The 15514-nt window shown below is 35.5% G+C and overlaps 2 protein-coding genes across 2 annotated transcripts; one reads left to right on the top strand and one right to left on the bottom strand.

The window, feature by feature from the left end:
• Positions 1–696: 696 nt before the first annotated feature.
• Positions 697–4311, bottom strand: LOC128229719 (uncharacterized protein K02A2.6-like). The gene has a single exon (XM_052941525.1). It carries the CDS (start codon positions 4309–4311, stop codon positions 697–699), a length of 3615 nt encoding a protein of 1204 aa, XP_052797485.1.
• A 3325-nt stretch (positions 4312–7636) lies between these two features.
• On the top strand, positions 7637–11243 carry LOC128230423 (perlucin-like protein). Its single transcript, XM_052942680.1, has 4 exons — positions 7637–7817; positions 8072–8166; positions 9163–9253; positions 10084–11243. Exons 1-4 carry the CDS (start codon positions 7676–7678, stop codon positions 10191–10193), a joined length of 438 nt encoding a protein of 145 aa, XP_052798640.1. The 5' UTR covers positions 7637–7675; the 3' UTR covers positions 10194–11243.
• Positions 11244–15514: the final 4271 nt, after the last annotated feature.

Here is a 15514-nt window from a genome sequence, read left to right as displayed (position 1 = left end):
AGGTCATCTTCAGTTGGTTAGTTTTCAAAAAGGTGCAAAAAGGCTGCTACTTTTTGGTTTGCAAGTTCAAATGTGTGGAGTGTTTGCAGACAAATTGTCTCGCATATCTTACATATCTAATTAATATTTATATCAAAAAATACAGAATGAAATTATTGTTATTTTTTTTGTATATTTGTCTTTACCAAACAAATTAGGGATCAAGAATTGTTTTTATACTATTCCAGTAACAAGTGCTGGTTTAATTTAACACGAACAATCAACACAGTTATTGAATGTGTGTTATGTTATGAAGAACGACTGCATGTGTTCTAACTATTTATTATTGATACATATGATATTGGTGAGGATGGTACAGCTCTGACTGCTAGAGATAAAACTGACCGCCTGTGTTGGCTGGCCGGCCTTATCATACAAGGTGAACTATAAATAGCGGGAGGAATTAATTCATTGCCGTATAATGTTACATCTCCCTTCTTTACAAACAAAAGATATTATCAATAGATATATATGTGATTTGATATCAAATTATTTATATTTATTTACAGAGGAAAAGAGAAAGAGTTATTCAATGTTAGGGTTATAATAGCAGGATTTGAATTTCATCGGAAATTTATTAAAGGTTGTCAGACTAATTTAAACATCAAACAACTAATTTAGATAAGTGATTCAATCAGCTTACAAGCGAAATGAACATCACATGGATTCAATTACTTTTGGTTTTACGGCCCTTCCTGACCTGGTCACGTAAAGATTGTGATTGATACATGGAGAGGAAGTACTGCCAATTAGAGGGCTTTCCGAATCTTTGATGTCAGTCTGGGTAGGTGTTTGACCTAAAGGCATTTCCTGTATTTCTGGCTCTGCAAATTGACCATGGCAGGGCTCATTGGTCTTTAATAGATCCCGCCTATTTCGTGTGTACATAGACCCATCTGGGCACTGAACAGTGTATGATCTTTCATTTAACTTGTCAACTACAGTGGCTGGTCTCCAAGTTTTATTTAATTGTTGGATCATTGTATTTTCTCCATATGTTAAGGGCTCTAGTGACCTTGCTTGTCTGTCATAATATTTCTTCCCCTTCTGTTTGCTATCTTGAATACCCTGCCTGACTAAATTAGGAGATATCACCTTGGGCATTAGATTTTCCTTAGATGTTGGAAGGATAGAGCGCAATTGTCTGCCCATGTTTAACTGCGCAGGGGAATACCCTGACTCAAGAGGGGTGGTCCGGTATTCTAATATGCCAATAAAAGGATCACGCCCAGCGTCCTTAGCCTTTGTAAGGAGTTTCTTACAAACTGACACATATTTCTCAGCTAGACCGTTTGATTGACTGTGATAGGGACTAATTGTCTGGTGATTGAAATCCCATTCTTTTGCAAAATCAGCGAACTCCTGAGAGATATAACAGGGACCACCATCAGATATAACCTTCTCACTAATTCCCCATCTGGCCATTATGCCTTTCATTCTGTTTATGACCGTGGTGCTTTTCATATTGGGCAATTCCTTGACCTCAAAATACCTGCTATAGTAATCCACTATCAGAAGATAGTTCCTGTTTTCCCAGGTGAATAGATCAGTGCCTATAATTTGCCATGGATAATCAGGAATCTCAAGGGGAATTAATGGCTCTTTTGGGTTCGAGTTTCTGTGTTTTAAACAGGTGTTGCATTTTAACACGAGATTGGTAATATCAGCCGATATTCCTGGCCAAAACATAACATCCCGGGCCCTTCTGAGACATTTCTCAACTCCCATGTGACCTGTGTGAATGAGTTCAAGCATCTGAGACTGCATTGATATGGGGATGATTATTTTATTTCCTTTCATGACTAACCCATCAATAGAAGTTAACTCATCACGGAAATTCCAGAAGGGCAATATCTGGGACGGACACATTTTTCTAGAGGTTGGCCAACCTTGAAGTATAGTCTGTTTCAACAATACTAAAGTCTCATCTTGACTTGTTTTGTCCTTCAATTCATTCAATTTTCTGTCAGATACAGGTAAATGAGACATAACCATGTGTACCTGCATGTCCATGCCTTGTGACAATTCAGGGAACGTTTCATTTAGAAAGTTCCTGCTCAGTGTGTCTGCAACTGGTACTTGTTTGGATGGATAATGTTTGATGTCAAGATCATATTTCTGTAGCTGTAGTAGCATACGCTGCAATCGTGCAGGAGCTGTGTTTATTGATTTTTTGAAAATAGAAACTAACGGCAAATGATCAGTTTGCACGTTGACTTTGTGACCATAAACAAAATGGTGGAACCGCTTGCAGCCGAACAAAATAGCAAACATTTCCTTCTCAATTTGTGCGTAATTGACCTCAGTTTGTGTGAGTGATTTTGATGCATATGCAAGTGGCTTCCCGTCTTGCATTATTGTTGCTCCGAGACCAAACTTGGAGGCATCAACTTGCAATGTTAATGGCTTGCTTTTGTCATAATAGGATAAAACCTGATTCGGGTCTGTGATGATTTGTTTCATTTTGTCAAATGCATCACTTTGTGCAGTTTCCCAACAGAATTCAACTTCTTTAGACAGTAATTGTCTCAGAGGGGCTGTTACATCTGCCAAGTTTGGGGCAAATCTAGACAGATAGTTTACCATACCTAATATGGTTTCAAGTTCTGATTTATTTTTGGGTGGCTTCATTTTCTGTATAGCCTCTGTCTTTGAGGTTGATTTTTTCAAACCATCTGATGTGAGAAGGTGACCAAAGTAGTCTACTTCTGATACCCCGACCTCGAGTTTGGTTTCGTTAAAACGAATTCCTTCATCATGAGACCTCTTTAGGACTGCTCTAAGATTGGAGTCATGTTCCTCTCTAGATGACCCATACACTAGTATGTCATCCACGATGACAGCTACGCCACTTAGACCTTCGAGACAAGCATCAATCTTTTGCACAAAAAGATCACCGCTTGACTTCAGACCAAAGGGAACTCGGACATATCGGTACCTTCCATATAAGGTGTTAAAACATGTAAGGAACGATGACTCTCTCTCAAGTTTCAATGCCCAATAACCACTCCTAGCATCAAGCTTTGTGAAGTACTTTGCGCCTGAAAGCTGAGGCAATATATCATCCAGAGTTCTTAAAGGGTAATGTGGACGTTGAATGGCCTTATTCAAGTCACGCGGATCCAGACATATACGAATTTTGCCATTGGCTTTTTCGGCAACGACCATTGAACTAACCCAGTCAGTGGGTTCATTGACCTTTTCGATGACACCTAATGACTCCATGCGGAGTAACTCATCCTTGACCTTTTCTTGTAATGCTATAGGGACCTTTCTTGGGGGATGCACCACAGGCTGGACAGTGGGATCAATGTGAATCTTACATTCACCGGCTAGCAGACCAATGCCATCAAACACTTCCTTGTATTCCTTTAATACCATGTCTTTAGTGAGGGGGTTGACCTGGGAATCTGACATAACTGTGTATGTGAGATTTATGAGTTCAAAGTCAAGGGATGATTGGAGACTTAGCAAAGGACTTGAATGTGTGTCAACTACATGAAAGTAAACATCCTTTGTTTGGCCAGTTCCAGGATGATTACACCTCAAAGTAATGCATCCCTTTACATTTAACGTGCTTCCGTCATAGGCTGAAAGCTTTGAATGTGAGGCTTCTAGAACTGACTTTATGCCTATGTCTCTAAAGGTTTTGTATGGCAATATATTGACTTGGCTACCAGTATCAATCTTGAACTGTACGGACAAATTGGAAGGACCTACCTTGAACTCTGCAAATACCTGCCCATTCCTAACAGTGGACTCCACATTGTCAATCACTAAATCCTTGAAATCATGAGTACAAGAATTGTTATTGTCAATAACTTCATTTACACTTCTACACACTGATGCAAAATGGTTCCATTTTTGACATTTGTGACATTGTTTTCCCTTTGCGGGACACTGGTGTTGTTGTTGGTGTTTCCGCCCACAATTTTGGCAAGTCCGGGTAACGTCTTCTCCCAAAGTGACGCGCTGTTGTCTTCTCTGCTCCCACTGGCCTGAGGAATTGTGACCAGGCTGGCCTGAGGTGTTATGACCAGTAACCCTTCTTGAACGAACCACATTAACGGCTGCTCCTTGCGATGGTGCCTGCATTTCGCGCAGTTGTGCTTGAGCATATTCAAAGCTTTGACATATTTGAATAGCCTTGCTCAAGGTCAAATTTTCTCCCATATTAATGAGTTTTTCTCGGATTTTTTGTGATACTATTCCAAACACAATCCTATCCCTGATCATGTCTTCATTGTCCTTATAATTGCAATCCTTCACCATTACTCTCAATTTGGTCAAGAATTATTCGAAAGAAAGTTCTCCCTGTGTCATATTGTTGAAACGATATCGTGCAAAAACGGGGTTGATCGTCGGCTGTAGGTGTTTTGTAATCGCTTCACAAATTGCTGACAAATGTTCTCTGTCGGACGCTGACAGTTCTAGTGTTTTGTACAGGTCCCGACCCTTTTCACCCATCCAAAGTTGCAAATAAGTGATGTGTACATCCTCATCCTTCCCTTTAAGTGGACCCTTAAAAATAAGCTCACAGTGCTCTGTGAACTTCTTCCAAGCTTCCGGAAGATTTGAGCTATTCCAATCCATGCACGGTGTTGGAACACCACTTAACTCCATTCTCACAGTGAACAGTTTATTAGATGCTTAATCTATTAATTAACGATCCAATGTTAAAATAATCCACATTTAATACTATATGAGCGATGAGTTCTTTTCTGACACCATGTTATGTTATGAAGAACGATAGCATGTGTTCTAACTATTTATTATTGATACATATGATATTGGTGAGGATGGTACAGCTCTGACTGCTAGAGATAAAACTGACCGCCTGTGTTGGCTGGCCGGCCTTATCATACAAGGTGAACTATAAATAGCGGGAGGAATTAATTCATTGCCGTATAATGTTACAAGTAACAAATATAATGGCACATTGTGAACAATGAGTTTATGGTAAATAAGTCAAGTATCCACTTATTTTAATGGACAAATATCAGTTACCTTAGTATTTCTAAAAGTAGCGTTTGTGTCCGACTTCCCGCATTTCATGATAAGTATTATTTTTAAAAAAAACACAATATTCCATTATGACTGTCTGAGAATAACATGAAATATTTTAATACTGACTCATGACATCATGACATCGGAAAAATAGTATAAACTATCATTCGAACTGCAATGTTATTGTGACATTATTGTGACATTATTGTACAATGCCTTGTTTGCAATGAGTTAAGAATTTCATCAGAGTAGCATGATGATAGAATGTAGCATAAACCTATTATCTTTTCATGAATGATACTACTATTCGCAGTAAAACATCTTGAAAGCATAAGAGCGTTAAATGAGTCAAACTAAAAATTGAGTACTTATAACAGTAACGTAGGTATCAGGGTGTTTTCTGACGGGCAAGCTCATATATATATAATCCACTAACAACAATAAAGCAGCTGTAAGGGTTATGAACGACCTCAGTTTCGTAATAAAAAGTAGAAAAACTGAAAGTTTATCCGAGGTAGGAACTTGAGCTGAAATATCTGCCTGGTAACATAGGTATCCTTTAACAGGGGCATCCATTTCTACACCATGATTCGCTCTTCTGCTTAGTGATTTTCGCTCCATTTTGCGCAAGTTAGAAGAGAATTAGACTTCCGACGGCTGCAGGTTGTTTACTTTACAAAATAACTTCTTGCCATCTATCTACGATCAGTCTTCAGACTTGCACTCCCCGAACATTTGCTTGGATACAGGCATGAAGTTAAGCTCACAACACTCAACATCGTCATCCTTCTCTTCAACCATTCTAATAGGTCATCGACCTTCGTAGGCAGCCGCCACATATGCATCATCTTCAATATTATTCAAAATACTTGTTGCTCAATTACTGTGAAATCATTAATGTTCGTGGTTTTCGTGGGTGGGGTGATCCACGAATTCAAAATCCGACGAAATATAATTTCAATTGCCTTGTTATGTTCATATTATGTTATGTACATCATGAACACCAGCATCTTTCCTTGATATAAACTTCTTGCTCTACATCAATTCGGGTGAGTGAGCGCCTTCTCAGACGTGTACATCTTCTGGTCTGATCCAATACTCTATAAATTTTAGCAACTCTTCTTCAGATGAATCTATGAAGGTTGTGGACTTGTTTTCCCAGCTCTTCCTTAGCCTTTTCAATTCAAACAGTCAGTACATTTCGCTTTTTTTTCATCTAGACTACGTTCATATCCTGTTTCTTTGATCTTAATATGCACTTTCATAGCTAATTTCTGTAATTTCTAGCGGCTTAAGTTACGTCACAAATGTACTATGCGGTATACGTATGTGTTAACAATTATACGTTAACAATGTTCAATGGTAATTAATTTTAAACCATTTTAAAAGCTATATCAGTACAAATGCCTACCCTTTATTGTATAAATATTGTATTAATGTATAAAAACACTTGATCCGAAATACTGTAGGCTATATATGGATGTGACCACTCACTTATTAAGATCAATGCAATTGCATTACATATCTAGGGAAGACAATATATATTAATTTCATTCTAAAATAACTTACTTAAGTAATAACTTATCGTGGTTGAAATGTTTCAAGTCAGATGATGCATGCCTTTCTGTATGTAACATATTATTATTATGAAGCATGTATGATTGTCAAATTCAAATAGGTATGTTTCATTAAAAAGAATCGAAACGTATATATGAATTATCTTCATTGATTGATTAGTGATATCTTTTGTTATGTTTGTTATCTGTCTTTGTCATAAGCAGAAACTAGGTCATTATACCTGATACTCAGCCGTTAAAATGTGATACTACCTCGTTGAAACAAGAAACTAAGTCATTATAAACAGAAAGTGAGTCGTTATAAACATGTTAGATACTAAGTCGGTCTAAGCGAGATTTGTATGTCATTAAAACGAGATGCTGAATAGTTATTACGAGTAACTTATGATTGTGTACTACAGGACACGCACGGGTTTCCTTAGGAAAGCTTTGTTTCAATCAGATATACGCAGATAAGTTACATGTTGTAGTTTTATGCACGTTTTTGATATTATTTAATTAAACTCGAGTATCTCACTATGCTATCAAAGGATAATCCTAGTGGTTTGTAGGACTTTATTAAAGTAATTAAGGACATTTCATAACAAGTAATTCCTGTCTTCGTACGTTCCATATCTTTTTTTAGATGTTATCGAACATATAACATGTTTAGCCATATCGTTCTGTAATACAAGACATTATAAATGTTACCTTCGTTAGGCGAAAAATTGGGGAGATATCACACGTCGAGGAGGAAGTTATACCATACTAAAAATCGCATGAACGAAATAAAAAGATGTATTACATTCCCGCAACCTTTACATTTCGAGATACTTACAATGACTTTGGGTTCTTCCTTATTTTGCTAACCAGGTGATTGTTGACTGTTAATTTTCATTTTGCTTCCGCTTATGATGTTACACATGCAATTTGACAACTTCCATGACAAAGCACAACGCAGCTATTGGTTACTTTCATAACTTCATCAACACCTTTTGTCACGAACTATTTAAATATGAGCAAGCTGACTTTATCATTCAGTCTGTGGATTTACTTTGACTCGAGAAGACAAAATGAAGTTGGCGGTGACTCTTGCCTTTTGTTTTATTGTGAAAGTTGCCATTGGCAACACCGTTCTTCAAAGTTCATGCCAATTGGACCTGGAAACAACTGTGTCAAAGAGTTTGGAACTATTGAAAAACGCCCTTGGAAGAGGTAACCATATTTACATTCTAATTATTATACTATTCAATTGATATCTAAATAAACCGTTATGGCATATGTCAAATAGTAAAAATACGATTTGGATTATTTAAAGAAGCAATGTATGTAGTCAAGGGTATGTGTCTTGGTTCGACCTTATCATTTTTGTAGGAACATGAAGGTATATATAGACATATACAGATTACTTACAAATATAAGCTCAAATACTAGCACGCTATAACATTTATATTGCTGTTGTTACTCAGGTGAATGTCCTGTTTCCTGTCCGGACGGCTGGATTAAATACCAGGGATCGTGTTATCTGTTCGGAAACACTGCGGGTAATTTCGCACAGTCAGAGGTGGGAATATTATCAAACATACTCTCAGAATTAAATGAAAGCAAACAATTTCGTTTTTATCCATTCATTTCCAAACAGTCTTTATAATATGTCGCAAATAAAAAAATGAGATTGTTCATTAGTTATAATAGGCACTACATTGCCTAAAACACGGATCAATACCGGTGAATGATCAAATTCCTACGTAATGTTTATTTTTACGGTTTATGAAAGCACGCAGAACAAAATGACAAAACGTCCAAGTCGAAATTGTTAAGGAAAATTGTTCAGCCAATCGTATGTAAGCTGTGATTGAATTCGGTGAGCGTTGTCCTAATTTTGACAACTTTAGATAACGTCATTATTATTTGCTACTACTTAATGAATATTTGAACCGTATTAATACTTTATATTCCGTTGAACCCAATTAAGATGTACTGCAATGCCGTTGAATTATCCATGATTGGCCAAAAACATTCTAGTGGCATAAAATTCCAGTTCTTTTGCAAGTCTCATTTAAAATGGTGTTTTACTTTTTGAGTTTAAGATTAAACAAATTCAATTAGGTTATATTTTTTATTTTAATGCTTCAATTTGATTGATATAAAATTAACAAAATTATGTTTTTTTGGGAAAAAGGGACAAAACCTTATAGAGCACGATAAGCGATGGGAAAATTGGCATGTAACAATACCTATGGATCCAAAAAGGACACGACTTTGGTGCCAAAGAAGTGTACACTTCCTCACTCACTGGGTGTACATTTATGGGTTTTTTTGTTTATTGACCGTACATATGCAGTTCTACCAACGATTTATTTTGACGATATTATCTGTTTATGTGTACCATCTTTGAGTCTCTAGAAAAATATATGTTAGGTCTCGATTCGTGTGCACTCAATTGAGGTCAAGGTTACAGCTGTTGCTGGTTGGCTTTTAACCGTTGTTCATGTAACTACACAAGTACAGTCATGAGAAGTCATGTGTCCGTATTGTAATATCATTATTATCATTTAAGGAATTTTGTGCTGAGAATGGAGGATACCTTGTCCACATCAATAACTCAAGCGAGAACGACTTCCTTAAAGACTCTGCCCGAGAAAGATCAAGTATGTTTTTATTCACGAAATATTTCTTTACACTCACGTTAATGTGTCGCCTCGATATTAAATTGATTTATTTTTGTCGAACTGTTTTCATCACATTATTATGTGCATCTGCACAAACAATGATATTGTAATGATATAAGCGAAATCGAATACCTGCATACTATTTTCTAAGCTTATAGTTACAAATCGGTGCAAAAAAAAATAGTTTTCATTTCTATAACGGGCTTTATACAGGAATAGGCTGTCGGAATAATGATTTCTTTGAACATTTTGATTTTGTAGCCGACAGCGTGATCATACCTCTATGATCATTACTAGACACGGATCATGCTTTTATATATTTAAATTTCGATTCGAATGATTTGTCAGGTCCACAAATACTTAGGTGCAACAATAGTAATCAAAGTTAACGGTATAAATCCGGTAACGAAATCTATAACTGGAGTACCGAATAATTTAAGTCATTAAGTCATGAAATATGTTTAAAAAAATAAGGATATATAAGATAAAGCTATTTATCATTACATTTAATTGTTATACAATAACTAGTTTGTGCATTTTATTTCATTCTTGATATTCCTATTATATGAGTGTTAATCAAACTAAAGAGTCAGTAACTTATAGAGTATAACCTGAAAGAATTATGAATGTCTTCGACTACTTGGCTTGTTCGTGTATTTTTCATTTCATTACTGTGGCTGTTGTTCAGTTTCTAGGTTCTAATGATGCCACAGTTAAAATGAATGACTTCAAAATAGCACTTCATTACAGTAAGACAATATACTTGTATTCACACCAGTCATGTAAATAAGATAGTCATGTATGTTAAGGTCGAGACTACTGGATTGGTCTGACGGACAGGGAGACAGAGGGCGTGTTTACATGGCTGGACGATGGCTCACAGCTGGACGGCTTCACAGGTAGTAGCATTTACTTTTGAGAGTATATAATTAAGGATACTTCTAACAAAAGTCCGTTGTCATGCATATACATGAAACGACAAAAATAGGCACAGTCGCAAACACAAGGAGTCGAAACTAACAAGACACATATAGTGTACATTGGATCACGTTTAAATCATGACGAATATATTTAAACTTTGAAAACACGAATGTTTGTTAAAATTTACCAGTACGAAATTATGGCTTTACATTCGCCTCTGATGCAAATCATCGACCTAGAAAGGTTTCTTAATATATTTTTGTTTTGAAGATTGGCCAACAAGTCAACCAGACGATTATCGTTCCAATGAGGATTGTGCAATTATACATTCAGCGTATGATTTCAAATGGAACGACGGTGTCTGCAATAGTAATTCACCCTATCCACTGTGTGAACGAATGAATTAGTCCGCATCTTCTAGATGGGTGTTTGCGTGAATAATGAAATGACATAATAGTAGACGGTCCATATAGTTTACGCTTAAAACATCAAGTAATCATTTTCCTATTTAGACAAAAAAGTAAGGTCCTAGCGAATCTATTCACGCCATAAATTATAAATTGGCACTGAATATACTTTGTTTCAAACGATATGCCTATATTATCCAAATATTCACTTCATACCTATTAAATTAGACTACATGCGTGTATTAATGAACGTATTTAAAGTTTCAAAGTTGATAGCTTTAATGCAACGTCGACACAATAAACTATGTCATTAATTATTGAGGAATTTAACTTCTTAGATATTTTTGCAACTCAGCACTCATTAGAATCACTTTTATTAATAACATAATTATATTTATGTAAAACCAATTAATGCTTGTTACCTTATATCCGTAGCATTACATCCCGTTTTAGTACAAAGTTATACTGGTTATGCTTGAGTGTGTTGCAATAACGTTTTGAATATAACATAGTAACAAAATGAATACTTTTCTGGTTCTTATTAATCATCTTATTATTTTGCACTGTTACACTAACACTGTTTATTATCTTTTAACATACCCAAACATGTAAATTACCAAAATAAAAATTCAAAAAATTGTTGTTTGATATTATCTTTTACTTCAAATACTAATAATCATCGACCACCACTAATGCTTCCGAAAGACATCCCCGCATACCCAAAATACCCAGTTTAAATAATGATTCTTCATCAATGCTTTGTAATTGTCGGATCTCTTTGGATTATAATCATGTTCAGCGTTGTTTATTTCGATCGTTGATGGCATACGACAACGCACGTTTCTAAATCTGATCCTTTGGAAAACTGGATCAACTAGCAGTTAAACAATGACACAGAAATTATACGTTGTCTTTTTTATATGATTGTCAACCTTTTCAATAAATTTATTTAATGCATAAGAGCGACTCCTAGTCGAAATCAGGTCTGTTACGGAAATTTACTTATTGTGTAATGATAATATATAGACATCGGGCGAGCTGGTTTCTCTTCAAAAGTGGTGTACACAGGCTACGAATAAGGCTACAGTTTAAACGTCACTTCATGATTATATGCTATTTTTTACCTTGGATTTCAAAAAGAAACTACCGTAAGCAAGCAAAATACCCAATTACTGAAAAGGTTTTTTAGAACGAACTTGACTGCTTCGGTCTTCTTACGTAAACTTATTTGTTAAAATGAAAATTTCATAATGGGATTTCATTTATGTCCCAAAACCGTCCTTCTTCGGCCTTTCTAAAGGTCAAACTATTGCCGAAATGTAGTGTCACTGTTCGTACGTTTATTGATCTAGAGAAACAGAAGTGTTTGTTTAGAAAAACATTCAAATAAGATGATATTCTACTAAACATTACGTTTTTGTTACAAAAAACTATCTGAATTTCATATAATAATGAAGCAAAACTGAATGTTCGGTATTAGATTATAATTAAATCTGTTTATTTAAAAGCTCACCGAGTATATGTACGCAGATGTACGGGAGAGATAAATATAAACACTTTTTAAAAATCAAAAAGTGTTTCCTTAAGAAACAAATATGTTCTTATGTGTAAAACATGAGGAAACACATCAAAATAAGATGTGTTTCCCCTGTTAAAGAATTAAACAAACATTTAAATTCTTTAACTGCAAACAATAGGAACCCCATCAAAATACATGAATTGTACGGTAAACAGCGAACCTGGTTTGAGTAATATCTTATTACGATCAATATACAACAACTTAAGTTTTTAAATATAATATGTATTTGACGTAGAAAACGTCGTTGAAGAACTCATAAGACGCCAATCTTCAACAAGCAATCATTTTCCTAACAGATTACCTTTGAAAATATGCACTTTGTACTTGTATGATGATATTCTAGATATAAGTCACGTATAAAAAAACACATCAAATAATTTTAAACAAAAATTTCAGTTTAATATCATTCCAAAATAAGATAATGAATATACTGTGTACATTATCATATACATAATAAATCATGCACATACGACATAGTACAGTAACAAAGTGCACATGCTGTCCTTACGTTTGGAATATAAAACGAATAAGGTGTTGCAAAGTTGAATGAAACACAAACGCTTTCGAATCACATTAACGTATGAAATTGCTTAAGATATATTTGGTTTAAACTTAATTATTTTCCAACATTGCAAAACAAATCATTACAACATTATATCGATCACTCCTGTTGGCACGATGTTATGCGAGAATGTGGTCTTGTGTCGTTGGGGAAACCGAAGTTTCCGATGGAAACTCACTTGTCCGGCTTGGTGACAAAAAACAGACTCACATGCGTCCAGGCCAGGAATCGATTACGGGTCGCCTAGGTGCGAAGGGAGAGCGCTAACTACTGCGCTTACAAGACAACAAGAATATATACTTACATTGATTTTATAACCCTTCCTACACCAATATCTGAATAATCCAGTATAAGGCTGTTAGCTGACAGTGTGTTTCACAATGCTTTACTGTAATGACTAAACTTGTTACATAAATCGTAATCTATTGTCAGCGTGTCCTTTAAAAGTTCATATCATCGATTTTCCAAAACCTGCGTAGTAGAAATTTCAGCAGCGGTGAAATACATTATGTTACTAAAAATAGCAACATACGGTTCGATGTTCATCACGATCGGTTACGGGGAGTGGAGAGAGATATTGATATTAATTTACCCGATGTAATCCAAGTTGTATTTCATAGCTAATACTTAAGTACTACATTGTAATGGAAATTAAAGGGCATGTATTCAACAATTAAGTGATATTATTGCATAAAATGTGTGTTTTCTGTCCCTTATCGTGGTGTGTTAAAACTTAAAATGCAAAAACCCGGGCATAATCGGAAGAAAACGTGCATTATTCAGCAGATCCACGTGCCGCTAATGACCGGCTTTTTACATTAGCGCTATAAGTTCATGCATCCTAACAATGACCGCTGAGTTACCTGGTTTCTGACAGAAAGGGGGTCAACGATGAAAACTTTTAGGTTGGTACCTATTGATGTAACTATAAACTAAAATAACGTCACTATGTATATATATTTTGTACAATTAGTAAGTTATCGACATTTCAAAACAGTTGTATAAATTTTGGTAAACCTTATTTGGGAGGTATCTGCTCTAGATGAAACCTAGATCGTAGGTCTGAGCCTCAACGACAGTCGCGGGCAGCTATTCTTTGTTACAAAAGCGACAAGAGGGAGCCCACCAGCTAATCAGGAATCTGTTGGCGCTTCCATACCTTTCATACCTACAAGAACAGCACATTGGGCACGCCTTCATGAAACTTAAAGACCGGGCTGATGCGAGTTCTACCCAGATGAAGGAGCTCTTCACATACGTTGAGGACCGGTGGATGGAGAGCTCCCTCTGGAGTACCACTGAGTAGTCCCTCTACCGACAGACCATAAGCACCAACAACGACACTGAAGGTAAATACAAAATTGTTGTAAATTATTATTCATCTTATTTCCCCATATCATTTTCGGTTATAGCATTCACTCAAAAATGAAAATTCATGTAACTGTATTTTTAATTCGAACTTATAATCCTTCATTGGAATGTTTTAGTTTAAATTGTATTATGGTTATGTAAATTCAGGCTGGCATCGCCGTTTGAACTTTTCCGCCGCTCTGTCAACGCTCCAGTTCTACGTTTTGCTGAGCCTGCTGTTGAGGGAATCAAAGATGGTTAAGCTTACTCATCAACTTGTGTCGGAGTCGGCCCTTGGCCTTCAGCGTAGAGACATGCAGACATTGAAGCCAGGATTATGGATGAGTGGGACTCATATGACTCGCATGAGGTCACGTGCAAGGAGTATTTGAGAAAAGTTGGTGCCATCTACGGCGGGCTATAGGTGCTTGATACAGTTTTAGACAGTGGACTTCATATTAAACACATATAATTATACCTCTTGTAAATATTAGCAACATGTTTATGTATATCATTTAAAGATAATTTCAAGATTTGGAGTTTAAAGATTTATTTTTTAACTCGATTTATTTTTATAAAAATTCTCATAAATAAATGTCTATGTTTACATGTATAATTGTAGAATTAAGATATTTTCTTTTAAATATATGTTTTATCAATACCTTTTTATGCATATATTTATATAGCTTTATGGAAATAAACGTACCTCATTACAACTTCTATTCAAATAAAAATTGAAATTTTATGGGTCTTTTTTCTTAAATTTAGAAATAGAAAATAAAAAAAGTCGAAACGTCTCCGTAATCAGGAACCAAAACGTCTATAGGATGGGGCCGATTTGGTAAGGGGCCGAAAAAGTAACCGTTTCAACTAGGGGCAGATTTGGCAAGGGTTCGATTTGTCTGGTAGTCCATTAATACAGTAACTATTTTTCTCACGTGTTTAATTTGTATAGTGTGAAAAAAGTATTTTTAGCATTGAAAACTCGTCATCGAGATATTAAAAATCAATCGTTAATTAACAAATGAATAATAATATATAAGCGGCAAATGCCAAAAATGTTTTCTTGCGAAAAGCGTGAATTACGCAATTGAAAATAAAATGTTTCAGGGGTTTTTCCAGCTAAACGCATTTATGAATGAAAAATAATGAATATCGAATATAAATTAGTATGTGTAATTGCTGTGATCATTTGTCATCAAGAGAGAACGGTAAACTGAAATCAAATCATTTTGTTCATAATTTCACAATAAGGTTTTGAAGTAAGATGCAAGTGGATAAGAAAGAGAAATATCACTTATAATCATTTACGGTGGTGATTTGTAGAAGATGGCACGCATACATAACGGGATTCCTAAAATAGGAGTTTATATTTTTATATGTTAATTAACTTTTTGTAAATGTGTTTCATTATATATTTA

The sequence above is a fragment of the Mya arenaria genome, chromosome 4, assembly GCF_026914265.1.
Source record: "Mya arenaria isolate MELC-2E11 chromosome 4, ASM2691426v1".
NCBI lineage: Eukaryota > Metazoa > Mollusca > Bivalvia > Myida > Myidae > Mya > Mya arenaria.
Note: the sequence above shows the minus strand (reverse complement) of the source record. Positions and strands in the feature narration are given on the sequence as shown.